At 41.5% G+C, this 15,086-nt stretch overlaps 1 protein-coding gene across 2 annotated transcripts in view; it reads right to left on the reverse strand.

The window, feature by feature from the left end:
- mks1 (MKS transition zone complex subunit 1) overlaps positions 1-15,086 on the reverse strand; it is a 33,394-nt gene that overhangs the window by 12,472 nt on the left and 5,836 nt on the right. The window contains exons 4-10 of one of the 2 annotated variants that reach the window (XM_061899025.1): positions 9,278-9,442; positions 9,061-9,158; positions 7,487-7,615; positions 4,802-4,906; positions 4,615-4,723; positions 4,487-4,543; positions 687-729 (exon numbers count right to left, since the gene is read on the reverse strand). In XM_061899025.1, the coding sequence (XP_061755009.1) occupies positions 687-729; positions 4,487-4,543; positions 4,615-4,723; positions 4,802-4,906; positions 7,487-7,615; positions 9,061-9,158; positions 9,278-9,442 (706 nt within the window). Of the gene's footprint in view, positions 1-686; positions 730-4,486; positions 4,544-4,614; positions 4,724-4,801; positions 4,907-7,486; positions 7,616-9,060; positions 9,162-9,277; positions 9,443-15,086 lie in introns of both variants that reach the window. The other variant, XM_061899024.1, reaches the window with a different exon arrangement.

Consider the following 15,086-nt stretch of genomic DNA (forward strand, 5'->3'; position numbering starts at 1 on the left):
AGTCATATCCTGGACTATTGTGTTTACCGGTCGAATGATGGACCTGTGGTTTAGATCTGAAATGTTGGGTGTGGGTAGGCCGATGATTTGAGTTTGATCCGGTTGGCTACAGAAAGCAGAGTGAAAAAACATGTGGAACAGCACAGAAGGATGGGTTGAACGATGCAACAGGAGGTGAGGTGCGACGTATAGTCCTTTAAGTTTACGGATGACTGACAATCTTTGTTGACTTCTTTCTTGAATGTGCTGATCAAAGGTGAGTTTATTGGTCGCGTTATTTGATTGAATCACGGCACATGAAACTCGCTGCGCTCCTTTAATGAGTCCACGTGTTGCCGAGGCTTGTGGAGTGGACACCATTGCTGCAGTTGCAAAAACAAACAAAACGGAACCAGAAAAATGCCGGAAATGAGAGACGGAAACTGGATTTTCTGGCAAAAAAAAATGGGAGTTTTGACAGGTAACCAGTAGAGACGTACTGTAGCAGCGACCAGCACAAGAGGGGGGGGGTATTACTATCTACTTCCCTCATTTATTGTTACATACTAAATACCGGTATCGTATGTGTATATGTAGTATCTGCTGGTGTAAATACATATATAAAAATACTCTGTACGTGTCAAATATCGGTTACCGATAGTCGGTCGACCTCGAGACAATATCATGATGAATAATTAATTACATACCTATCTCCCCGTTCATCAAGTACCGCAGGATACCTGCAGGTGGCTGCGAGAGGCAAACAAATAAAGAACATAAACAGAATTAGGGATGCAGCTATGAAATATTTTAGTAATCGGCCCTAGTGTGTGAATGTGAGTGTGAATGTTGTCTGTCTATCTGTGTTGGCCCTCTGATGAGGTGGCGACTTGTCCAGGGTGTACCCCGCCTTCCGCCCGATTGTAGCTGAGATAGGCGCGAGAACCCCCCGCGACCCCGAAAGGGAATAAGCGGTAGAAAATGGATGGATGGATGGATGGATGATTAGTTTGTTCAATTAATCGAGTAATCGGGTAAAACACAATGTCTATTATAAGAAAGCGTGTTAAAAAATCAGTTTTTTGTTTTGCCACAACCTCCATTTCTTTTTTCTGATAAATTCCCATCATCAATGTGCAAACTGCACTTTTGAAACATAAATGGTAAATGGGTTATACCTGCATAGCGCTTTTCTACCTTTTTAAGGAACTCAAAGCGCTTTGACACTATTTCCACATTCACCCATTCACACACTGATGGCGGGAGCTGCCATGCAAGGCGCTAACTTGGACCCATCAGGAGCAAGGGTGAAGGGTCTTGCTCAAGGACACAATGGACGTGACTAGAATGGTATCAACGTGCGTTGATATAAAATAAAAATTAAAAACAGCACACACACACAATTTCTCTCATGTGCGGCTTTTTATCAATATTTATTAGTTACAGTCATTAAATGATTAGTTGAAGCAACAACATAAAAATGAAGGTTTTTTTTCTAATAGACTGTTTGGATGAAAAGTTGCCCGACGTCCCACTGGGTGTGAGTTTTCCTTGCCCTTATGTGGGCCTACCGAGGATGTCGTAGTGGTTTGTGCAGCCCTTTGAGACACTAGTGATTTAGGGCTAAATAAGTAAACATTGATTGATTGATTGAAGTGTCAAAGGCACACAGTCTTTGCTTATGTTACTTTTTGAATGCTTTAATAGATATATTTCAAGCATTGTGATATATTTCAAGATATATTTCAAGCAGTGTGTGTGTGATGCTAGACACCGACCTCTATTTAATGATACAACTCTAACATTTGACAACCAAACAATTAAACAAGGCGACACGGTAAAGAATCTGGGTGTTATCTTCGACCCAACTCTCTCCTTTGAGTCACACATTAAAAGCGTTACTAAAACGGCCTTCTTTCATCTCCGTAATATTGCTAAAATTCGCTCCATTCTGTCCACTAAAGACGCTGAGATCATTATCCATGCATTTGTTACGTCTCGTCTCGATTACTGTAACGTATTATTTTCGGGTCTCCCCATGTCTAGCATTAAAAGATTACAGTTGGTACAAAATGCGGCTGCTAGACTTTTGACAAGAACAAGAAAGTTTGATCACATTACGCCTGTACTGGCTCACCTGCACTGGCTTCCTGTGCACTTAAGATGTGACTTTAAGGTTTTACTACTTACGTATAAAATACTACACGGTCTAGCTCCATCCTATCTTGCCGATTGTATTGTACCATATGTCCCGGCAAGAAATCTGCGTTCAAAAGACTCCGGCTTATTAGTGATTCCCAAAGCCCAAAAAAAGTCTGCGGGCTATAGAGCGTTTTCATTTCGGGCTCCAGTACTCTGGAATGCCCTCCCGGCAAAAGTTTGAGATGCTACCTCAGTAGAAGCATTTAAGTCTCACCTTAAAACTCATTTGTATACTCTAGCCTTTAAATAGACTCCCTTTTTAGACCAGTTGATCTGCAGTTTCTTTTCTTTTTCTCCTATGTCCCACTCTCCCTTGTGGAGGGGGTCCGGTCCGATCCGGTGGCCATGTACTGCTCGCCTGTGTATCGGCTGGGGACATCTCTGCGCTGCTGATCCGCCTCCGCTTGGGATGGTTTGCTGCTGGCTCCGCTGTGAACGGGACTCTCGCTGCTGTGTTGGATCCGCTTTGGACTGGACTCTCGCGACTGTGTTGGATCCATTATGGATTGAACTTTCACAGTATCATGTTAGACCCGCTCGACATCCATTGCTTTCCTCCTCTCCAAAGTTCTCATAGTCATCATTGTCACCGACGTCCCATTGGGTGTGAGTTTTCCTTGCCCTTATGTGGGCCTACCGAGGATGTCGTAGTGGTTTGTGCAGCCCTTTGAGACACTAGTGATTTAGGGCTATATAAGTAAACATTGATTGATTGATGTTCAATATTGTTAATGTCACCATGGCTGCTGAGTTTATTTACTAAATAGCATCTGTCTGGCTATCACAGCTAGACATCACATGCAAACTTACTATACGAGGTCTAATGTTCACTTTAAAGGGGAGCTGCCCTTTTTTTTTTTTAGAATTTTGCCTATCGTTTGCAACCATTATGAAAGACAAGAACACACGCGTCTTCATACATGTCGGTCACAGGACATGTGTTTAAAAAAACAAAAAACTGCTGCCCTGGACAGCAGAGAAATGGCAGGGAGAGCGATCTGTGGAAAAATACTTGGAAAGAAGCATTGGAATGGGTTAGGAGAATTTAATTTGCCAGACAAATAATAATTTATTTCAATTATAATAAATTTAGAGGGACACTGCCTGGATAAAAAATGCACAATGTCACGACTGATTAGGGTTGGGATATAAAAACTATATCAATGCATATCAATGGTAAATGGGTTGTACTTCTATAGCGCTTTTCTACCCCTTTTTAAGGAGCCCAAAGCGCTTTGACAGTAATTCCACATCCACCCATTCACACACTGATAGAGGGAGCTGCCATGCAAGGCACCCACCAGGACCCAGCATGTGCAAGGGTGTAGTGTCTTGCCCAAGGTCACAACGAACGTGACTAGGATGGTAGAAGGTGGGGATTGAACCAGTAACCCTCAGATTGCTGGCACAGCCCCTCTACCAACTTCGCCACACCGTCCCCAAGATAGACACGTAATCGATATCAATAAAAAATGCGTTCAATGAAACCTCTGCAAATTTTTTTTTTGTTCTTTGTAGGAAGAAACCGGAGGTTGCAAAGCAAGGTTGATTGTGGTAACCGAGCAATGCAGGAAGTGATCACTGATCAGAGGTAGTGACACGCTATAAGCAAATCAGGTAACAGTATCAACTATCAGGTTTGGTAGCGCCATCTTGATATCTTGAGGTTGTTTCTTTACATGGATTGAGAAGAGACAGTAAAAATGAATGCTGCAGAGAGCTAAGAAATAGTGGATAAAACAGGAAAAGTCACCTCGACAGTATGACCGTTTTTTTTATTTTTCAAAACGGGACACATTCTGACCAATGTGATCCGTCAATGATCCAAGGCGCTCGCCACTACCAAGACTGATGATATCACAACACATTAACTGTAACTTCCTGGCACTAAACATGCAGAAAATAGTTCTCAGGTTTTCTCTCTGTTCACATTTCACACTATTTCAACAATTTTCTCACACAAATTTCTTATGTATTCCTTATTTTTCACATTTATTTTAAGAGCTTATTGTTAAGTGTTTAAAGTGATTTTAGTATGTTGTTTACACAGTGTTTTCTATGCTTGTATTGATTTTTTACTTTATGTTCTTCCTTGATAGCTGAGTAGATTACAATAAGAGGAAGGTTAAAAATATTTACATTTAATATATTTTTCTACTGGGCCTTATTTTCTATAGACCATAATAAAAAATATTAATTGTTATTGATATCAACCAAATCAACACACACTGCTGATACAGTTTTCAGCTATATTGCCCTGCTCTACGACTGGTGATTGGATAATTGTGCGCTGAGATCGACGTACCATTTCAAAGTCCTGTCCGACGAGACTACTTGAGAAGTCCTTGTGTTTGACCAACAGCTGCAGGCAGAAAGATGCATTCCATTATTTCCTACATTTGACCGTGTACAGTTATCCTGGAACAAACTCACATTTTTGAACAGGTGCTTCTCTCTCTCCTTGTCCTCGCTTTTCATGGTCGCTGAGACATTCTCCACGGTGAGACGCCAAACGTCTTTATTGGTGCCTTCAGTCACCACCCTGAACAGGCGTGATGTAATCAGCTGTTATTAGACGCCGTTGTGCGTGCGGTAAACGTGGAGTCTTCAGAAAACTCGCCTGTAGGGCTCTTTGCCCTTGTTGAAGTCAGGTTTCACCACTATTGTTCCGTTGCCGTCGGTTTTTACGGTGAAGAGCAGACATTCGTTCTCTTTCTGTCCGAGTCTGAAAAGAATAATCGCTAAAATAATACATCACAAACAAAAGTATAACTGCAAGTTTTGTTAGTACAGTGGAACCTTGGTTCACCAACTTAGGTAGGTAGGTAGGTAGGTCTTTATTGTCATTGCAACAAGTACAACAACATTTTTGTTTACAGCACAAACCCTTTCAAGATTAGACAAACAAATAGTGTACAGGGTTACAGAACAGGAACGCTGATGGGTCGCCACGAGGCGCCCCGTAAAAGATGGGAAAAGGTAAAACACTGGGGAAGAAGATGAGTAAAAAAAAATATATTCTAGACTGGGCTCCTAAGGGGGGCCCAGTCTGGAGTGGGGAAAAAAACCCTCTCTGCAATGCACACATAAACACGTTACATTTAATCACGACAAACTTGAAACAGAGGGGCGGGGGGTTGGGGCCCTGGAAGGCGACTGCTGCTTTGAAGCGTCTATGCCCAATTGTCTTGGGTGGGATGATGTAATGTTTTTTAGACTGAGGCCGATAGAAGTTCGACTCCAGGTGTCGTTGAGGAGGGAGGGACGTCAAAAGGGACGGCGTGGCGCAGTGGAAGAGTGGCCGTGCGCAACCCGAGGGTCCATGGTTCAATTCCAACCTCGTCATGTCCGTTGTGTCCTGAGCAAGACACTTCACCCTTGCTCCTGATGGGTGCTGGTTAGCGCCTTGCATGGCAGCTCCCTCCATTAGTGTGTGAATGTGTGTGTGAATGGGTAAATGTGGAAGTAGTGTCAAAGCGCTTTGAGTACCTTGAAGGTAGAAAAGCGCTATACAAGTACAACCCATTTATCATTTAAAAGCGTCTATCATTGAGGTGTCCTCGGGTGTGTTTTCAGAACAGCCTGGTCCTGTTTCCGCAGGGTCAAGGCCATTCGAGGGAGTCAAATTGTAGTCTAAGATGTTTATTTTGCGCGAGCGGACAAAAAACAATGACTTGTCTGTTCTATTCATCCATGCTGGGTGCTCTCAAATTCAATGTCTGATGTTTAGAGTTAAGGACAGCGCAAAGAAAGAGGCTTCAAAAAAGCTCAGACAAGACAAAAACAAAGGGCGCAAGCTGGGAGAAGAGGGAGCGGAAAAATGCGACCGCCCTCACCAGAGGCAAGACAAAAAAGTATTGATTCTTGAACAGTGTTCGGAAATCAAAAAGCAAATGTCTCTATAAAAAACAATGTAAATACAAGTAATGGGTACCAGCCTCGAAAAGTCCATATTTTAGTAAATGTTCTGCCTCTATGTATTGAGGTTATACAACTTGGCAGACACATAACAATCCAATACGTTCCTATAAAGTTCCAAAGCAGATGAATCCAATTAGGCTCTTTGTTGTTGTTGATCTTGCACACTACTTTAGTCTTGTACTTATCTTTACTTTTTTTTGCACTTTACTGGTAAACAGGCTTATCTTTTCCAAGCCTTGTAAGAGCTAACAACTTGTCTGCTTCTCATTTGTCTCATAAACTGACTTCCTAAAATCGTCAACCCGGGAGTGTCCAAACAAATCAAGCGTAGTAATTTCATATCGCCACAAGGTGTCCGTAAGAGTCTACAATCAAATGGGCATGACAGTGAAGGTTTGTACACTTTGAACACAGTATAAAGCATGGGTGTCAAACTCTGGCCCGCGGGCCAAACTCGGCCCGCCGTGTAATTTCATTTGGCCCTTGAGGCAATAATAAATTAACATTAGAGCTGGCCCGCCGGTATTATACAGTGGCAGTGCCGCTGTATCACCACATTCAACGCTAATTCTCATACTTGCCAACCCTCCCGATTTTTCCAGGAGAATTCCAAATTTCAGTGCCCCCCCCGAAAATCTCCCGGGGCAACCATTCTCCCGAATTTCCACCCGGACAACAATATTGGGGGCGTGCCTTAAAAGTACTGCTTTTAGCATCCTCTACAACTTGTCGTCACGTCTGCTTTTCCTCCACACAAACAGCGTGGCGGCCCAGTCAGGCAATATAAGCGGCTTCTACACACACACAAGTGAATGCAAGGCATACTTGGTCAACAGCCGTACAGGTCACACTGAGGGTGGCCGTATAAACAACGTTAACACTGTTACACCACACTGTGAACCCACACCAAACAAGAATGACAAACACATTTCGGGAAAACATCCACACCGTAACACAACATAAACACAACAGAACAAATACCCAGAACCCCTTGCAGCTCTAACTCTTCCGGGACGCTAAAATATACACCCCCGCTACCAACAAAACTCCATTTTGCATGTCACTATAAAGTTATATAAGCCTTGCTTGTTCAATATTCAATCCAAAACTTGTTTGGGTCCCTATTAAAAGGTTAAGTTTTTCAACTTTGGCCCGCGGCTTTGTTCAGTTTAGAATTTTGGCCCACTCTGTATTTGAGTTTGACACCTCTGGTATCAAACAAACATAAACTGGGTGATGAAGCAACTTTCGACTTGATGACAAACCAAAACAACAACGACGACAAACTGAACTGTCCTATATGCGCTGCTCTGCCAACGCACACACACACACACACACACACACACACACACACACACACACAGAAACATCAGAGTGGTCCTACCTTCCAGGTGCTCCCAGGTCTCCCATGATGTGCATGGTCTGCATGACGCTGTTCACCTCGTGGCTGTTCCTCTTAACCTCCTCGCTGGGCTCCCAGTTGATAATCTTGGACTTGGGGAAGCTGAAGTCCCTACAAGACTCAGCCAAAAAAAGGAAACCCTCCTTATACACTAGACCAGGGGTAGGGAACCTATGGCTCGCAGGCCAGATGTGGCTCTTTTGATGATTGCATCTGGCTCTCGGATAAATCTGAGCTGACATTGCTTAACACGATAAATAATGAATAATTCCGCTTGTAATCACAGTGTTAAAAATAACGTTCAAAATATAAAACATTGTCATGCATTATTATGTTCAAGAAGTTGGTAAGAAGCCATTTATTTATTATTGGTTAGTGTGGGGCTTGCCCTCCAGGGGGTTCTTCAGACCACCAATCACTGACATGAGAGCCTGTTTCAGGGTTACAATATTGTTTTATTTTTCAATAAGTCTCTCAGTCGCTTTCCAGCAATTGTCTTTTTCTCTTTCGTTCTTGCTCGCACTCTGGTTTCTAGCCCCAAGCCCGTCTCTCCTCCTGGCTGCTGCTTATGACATAGCGACAGGTGATCAGATAAAAATGCCCAGGTGGGCCTTTTACGCACCTGTCGCTGATTTCGAGGCCGGTACTGGCAACATCCTGCTTCGCTGCAGGCCCGCAGGCCACGTCCCCTCCACAGTTAGCTTCAGAATAACAATGTTATTACAAAGAATAAGAGACCTCTCTAGAAATGTTGGTCTTTCTTAAAAATGCATGTGTTTTGTTGTGTTCAGTGTTAAAAAAAATATGATATGGCTCTTACGGAAATACATTTTAAAATATTTGGCTTCTCGGCTCTCTCAGCCAAAAAGGTTCCCGACCCCTGCACTAGACCATTGGTTCTCAAATAGGGGTACGCGTACCCCTGGGGGTACTTGAAAGTATGCCAAGGGGTATGTGAGATTTTTTTTTAAATATTCTAAAAAATAGAAACAATTAAAAAATCCTTTATAAATATATTTATTGAATAATACTTCAACAAAATATGAATGTAAGTTCATATACTGTAAAAATTCAGTGTTGAAAACTAGATTTTTTTGTGGACATGTTCCATAAATATTGATGTTAAAGATTTCTTTTTTTGTGAAGAAATGTTTAGAATGAAGTTCATGAATCCAGATGGATCTCTATTACAATCCCCAAAGAGGGCACTTTAAGTTGATGATTACTTCTATGTGTAGAAATCTTTATTTATAATTGAATCACTTGTTTATTTTTCAACAAGTTTTTTGTTATTTTTATATCTTTTTTTCCAAATAGCTCAAGAAAGACCACTACAAATGAGCAATATTTTGCACTGTTATACAATTTAATCAATCAGAAACTGATGACTGTATTTTACTTTTTTTTTTCAACCAAAAATGCTTTGTTCTGATTAGTGGGTACTTGAATTAAAAAAATGTTCACAGGGGGTACATCACTGAAAAAAAGTAGAGAACCACTGCAATAGACAGTGTCTGTGGAGCCCCCAAAGACGTGTTTTTTTCCCCTACACTCACATGGTTCGCCTGTCCTGTCTTCTGTGTCGCATGCTGGCCATCCTCTCAGCCAGGAAGGTGGGTCTGGACTTGGTTGTGGTCAGTAAATCATTAGTGCTCTGCTGTGTTCAAAGTAAAAAAAAAAAAAAACAGCATTCAACACTTCAGGAATGACCTCATGTGCCCTAAGAAGCGACTAGGTGTGTGTCATGTTATGCTAGAGTAGGCAACCCTATACCTGCTGGAGCTGGTGGCAGTTGGTGTAGCGATCGTAATCCGTGTACGTGAAGATCCGGTTGTTTTGCCGACCCTTAGCCCTGTTCAGGGCCGTGACCTCCTTGTGGTACTGGCGATCCAGAGGGGTCTGACACGCTGCCTCGTTTTGGAACAACTCCATTTCAAACTGGACCAAGTAAAAAAAACACGTAAAAGCAGGGCTGGGTGATTAAAAAATATCACAATGTACAGTGGGGCAAAAAAGTATTTAGTCAGCCACCGATTGTGCAAGTTCTCCCACTTAAAATGATGACAGAGGTCTGTAATTTTCATCATAGGTACACTTTAACTGTGAGAGACAGAATGTGGGGGAAAAGATCCAGGAATTCACATTGTAGGAATTTTTAAGAATTTATTTCTAAATTATAGTGGAAAATAAGTATTTGGTCAACCATTCAAAGCTCTCACTGATGGAAGGAGGTTTAGGCTCAAAATCTCACGATACATGGCCCCATTCATTCTTTCCTAAACACGGATCAATCGTCCTGTCCCCTTAGCATAAAAACAGCCCCAAAGCATGATGTTTCCACCCCCATGCTTCACAGTAGGTGTGGTGTTCTTGGGATGCAACTCAGTATTCTTCTTCCTCCAAACACGACGAGTTAAGTTTATACCAAAAAGTTCTATTTTGGTTTCATCTGACCACATGACATTCTCCCAATCCTCTGCTGTATCATCCGTGTATCCATTTTGGTATAAACTCAACTTGTCGTGTTTGGAGGAAGAAGAATACTGAGTTGCATCCCAAGAACACCATACCTACTGTGAAGCATGGGGGTGGAAACATCATGCTTTGGGGCTGTTTTTCTGCTAAGGGGAAAGGACGATTGATCCGTGTTAAGGAAAGAAGGAATGGGGCCATGTATCGTGAGATTTTAAGCCAAAACCTCCTTCCATCAGTGAGAGCTTTGAATGGTTGACCAAATACTTATTTTCCACCATAAATTACAAAACAATTCTTTAAAAATTCCTACAATGTGAATTCCTGGATTTTTTTTCACATTCTGTCTCTCACAGTTGAAGTGTACCTATGATGAAAATGACAGACCTCTGTCATCATTTTAAGTGGGAGAACTTGCACAATCGGTAGCTGACTAAATACTTTTTTGCCCCACTGTATATGTTTTTCATATTGATCATATCGATAACTATTGATATTTTTTCGGACTTATTTCAGCCTGCCAATAAATACAGTAAAACAATGTCCAACTTACCAAGGGTGCCAGTTATCAGTGGAGAAGGTGTCAGGTAGCCAGGTAGTTAAAAGAATTGCAGCAAATTTGGAAGTAGTTGCCGTTTTGAGACGCTAGATGGCAGTAGTGTATAAGCCACGATATTACTATAGTTTGGAAAGCTACTCATTAAACCAGAGGTGTCAAACTCATTTTAGCTCAAGGGCCGCATGAAGGAAAATATATTCCCACGGCGCATCTGGAAGCGACTGTCAGAAAGCGGCTTGAATATGATCAGTCAAACATAATCCATGTAACATTTTGACCAAATAACCATTATTACATGTTATGTAGACCAGTGTTTTTCAGCCTTTTTTGAGGCGAGGCACATTTTTTTTTCATTTAAAAATAGGGAGGCACATCACCGGCAGAAAACGTTAAAAAATGATACAACAGGTCGTCGTGCCTTATTTTGAGTTTGTTGGTCTTTTCCTGTAGCAATATCATGTCCTACTTTGAGCGCACCTGCTTTGTGTTAGCAGGCAAGGCTATTTAAGTGTTCGCTATCCTTCTTTGTGTGGAAATTGTTGATTGTTATGTCATGTACGGATGTACTTTGTCGACCCCGTAAGTTTTTGCTGTCGTCCAGCACTCTGTTCCTGTTTACTTTGTAGCCAGTTCAGTTTTACTTTCGTTTTGCAAAGCCATTGCCTTTTCCTTTCCCGTTCGTTCATTTTTGGTTCAAGCGTTACATACCTTCTTACCTGCACACTGCCTTCCGCTGTGGTCTGCACATTGGGATCACAACAAACCTTCCTCGTCTCACCTGACACATTCCGACTAGGGCTGCAACTGACGATTAATTTGATAATCGATTAATATTTTAATTATTACTTCGATTAATCGATTAATAATCGGATGAAAGAGACTAACTACATTTCTATCCTTTCCAATACTTTATTTAAAAAAAACAGCATACCTAGACTTAGACAAACTTTAATGATCCACAAGGGAAATTGTTCTGGCACCATGTCCTTTCGACTTGCCAAATAAAACAAGGCAAGTGTTACAAAAATGTTTTTTTTTTTATAAAGTGCACCATTGTCATGCACAATAGCAATAATTTTGCTTAAGGGAATTTCGAACCTGTCTACTACCTTTTCCAACCACTCTGCAATGTTGGATGCTGAATGTCTTTCTTCTAGTGGCATGGTCGTAAGGCACATTGACTTCATGTTCCATTCGTCTCCAAGGTGGCTACACTTGTCCACACATCAGTAGTGAGAGCAATTTGCTCTGGATGGCTTTTATGTCAGTCCGTACTGCTTGGAATGTCTGCTCGTACTTCCTCTCCATCAGTTTGGTAAAATGGTTCCTCCAGGGAAGAGTGTAAACAGGGTTGAGGACGTGAATCTTCTCTGAAGACTTTAAAGTAAAGTGTTCCGACACTTTGGACGACTTAGGTCATACACTTTTCTCCATCGAAGCATTAACCTCAAGATGTTTCTCCGCTGAACTATCGCTCCCGTTTTCCTCCATTTATTATTTCTCAGCTGTTTGTAAATGTTGCAGTTTATTAATAAAGAGCCTCAGCATGCGCATTGCATACATCCAACGAATCGATGACTAAATTAATCGGCAACTATTTTTATAATCGATTTTAATGGATTAGTTGTTGCAGCTGTTGGGCTTCACGGTGGAAGAGGGGTTAGTGCGTCTGCCTCACAATACGAAGGTCCTGCAGTCCTGGGTTCAAATCCAGGCTCTGGATCTTTCTGTGTGGAGTTTGCATGTTCTCCCCGTGAATGCGTGGGTTCCCTCCGGGTACTCCGGCTTCCTCCCACTTCCAAAGACATGCACCTGGGGATAGGTTGATTGGCAACACTAAATTGACCCTAGTGTGTGAATGTGAGTGTGAATGTTGTCTGTCTATCTGTGTTGGCCCTGCGATAAGGTGGCGACTTGTCCAGGGTGTACCCCGCCTTCCGCCCGATTGTAGCTGAGATAGGCGCCAGCGCCCCCCGCGACCCCGAAAGGGAATAAGCGGTAGAAAATGGATGGGATGGATGGATGTTGCAGCCCTAATTCCGACTTTTACAAAGCAATGAACGACCTGCTGCCACCTACCGACTTGAAGTATTATGTGGTCACCCTGCCGAGTTTTACAGGGATGGGAATGAAGATTTACAAAATCAACTGAAAATATTTTAGTCCTAAAACACCGTTTTGCGAAAGGCCGCATAGCGGCTGCACCTGAGTGCACATAGTGCACTCATAGTGCAAAAAAGATCGATTAGAATAATACACAATGTTGGATATAGAGAACATACAAACCCTTTATTTATTGAGTCAAAAATATTAAAGCTTGATGACTTAATAAAATTGCAAACAGCTGAATTGATGTACAAAGTAAATTATAACCTGCTACCAAAGAATGTACAACAATTCTTCTCAACTAAAGAGGAGAAATATAACCTTAGAGGAAAATCTAACTTAAACCATTTGTATGCCCGTACAACACTTAAAACTTTTAGCATATCAGTATGTGGAATTAAATTATGGAATGGATTAAGTAAAGAAGTTAAACATTGTACTGATATGACCCAGTTTAAGAGGATGTTTAAATTAATAGTGCTTACAAAGTACAAAGAAGAAGTATTATGAGAAACACTTTCAAACTTATTGAAAATAAGATATTCTTCATCTTAGTATGTTAATAATGACTGAAATAATTAAGTACATGTTAGAAAACTGCTGTGTTACTCACTCATAGATGTCATTTTGCTATTTTGCTGTAAAGAATGTCAGTGAATGAATGTAAATATTGTGGGCGCTCTGAAGTGGAAAAGGGGTAGGATTAAATAAGCTTTGCTTCTTCCTACTCCTTTTCGGACATGATGTGTATTGCGAAATGATGAAATTACCTGATGTATAATGTTGTATGTATGTCATGTTCGAAATAAACTAAGAAAAGAATAGTGCACTCGCCTGATAAGGGGGTCCGGGGGCATGCCCCCCCAGAAATATTTTGAAATCTATGTTAGCTTAGGATGCATTTCCTGCTATTTTGAGTCAAAATCTAACAATATTCTCCTGACCAAAATTTCACATTCATTAGCAAATATTTTCATAAAAATGTATCATGTGATGAAATTTATGTATACAAGTTTACACACATATCAAATTCTTGCACACTTTTGGATTATAGACAAAAATAGGTCTACAAATGGATTAACCAGAATTCAAAATATAAAAACTTTGAAATACATAAGATCATGTATTGCAGTGGTCCCCAACCACCGGGCCGCAGAATAATTTTTTGTAAAAAAAAAAAAAATATATGTAAATATATATATATTTTTTTTTATTAAATCAACATAAAAAAACACAATATACACTTACAAATAGTGCACTAACCACAAAAAAAATCCCTTTTTCATGACAAAAACGTCCCTTTTTCATGACAAAGAAGAAAAGAAAAAAAAGGACACCCCCCCCCCCCGGGCCGTGGAACAAATTATTAAGCGTTGACCGGTCCGCGGATACAAAAAGGTTGGGGACCACTGATGTATTGTACCTCTGAATGGACTCGTCTGTTCTAGATTGGTGTGAGAGGAGCCGAGTCGGAGGTGCGAGGCTTCGATAGTTGATTTGAGGCTGAATTTGTGACGATGTTTGACTTCAGCTTGAAGGGAGATCCCAGGGAAAAATTATTTCTCCGTAAACTCACTTTACTTAGATGCCTTGCCGATTTCGCGTGGTCAAAGAGTGCCAGCTTTCCCCGAGATCCATAGTTCACAATGTCCTTGCAATATAAGCACTGAGCACGTCCCCGGTTCATCGCACTTTGCAATGAAATCGCTGAACAGTTCGTCTACTTCTACGATATTGTTGTTAATCTTCACCTTCAGTTTGATTGACATATTGAGCCAGTTCCACTTGTTTCTCACGCCCTTATCGATATCTTTCGCTAATGAAGCATTCCTATCTTGAATAAGCTTAACCATGACTGAAACTGTTTTGTCAATAAAGAAACGTGTTAATTGAGAGCTACTGTGTTTTCTTTCCAGATTAGTTGCCGATAAACACAACCAATATAAACAGAATGCGAGTTCAGAAACGCTCACAATTGAGGATCAGGGACTAGATATTGTCGGCAAACGACGCGTGCAGACGCCTATAGCTCGGTTGGTAGAGTGGCCGTGCCAGCAACTTGAGGGTTGCAGGTTCGATTCCCGCTTCCGCCATCCTAGTCACTGCCGTTGTGTCCTTGGGCAAGACGCTTTACCCACCTGCTCCCGGTGCCACCCACACTGGTTTAAATGTACCTTAGATATTGGGTATCACTATGTAAAGCGCTTTGAGTCACTAGAGAAAAGCGCTATATAAATATAATTCACTTCACTTCACTATAACGGGCAATGTCATTGCTTGATGTCGTCAGCTGATAGTAGAGCTAGCCAATCTGGTGCCTTCACACATTGGCATTATATTATATAAATGACCCTGGCGGCGCCAAAATTGGCGGAATTCCGCGCATCCGCGGAAAATTCCCATCCCTGGTTTAACACAGCACAGACACTAAGCAACGGCACATTT

This window comes from Nerophis ophidion, linkage group LG04, assembly GCF_033978795.1.
Source record: "Nerophis ophidion isolate RoL-2023_Sa linkage group LG04, RoL_Noph_v1.0, whole genome shotgun sequence".
NCBI classification, from domain to species: Eukaryota; Metazoa; Chordata; class Actinopteri; order Syngnathiformes; family Syngnathidae; genus Nerophis; species Nerophis ophidion.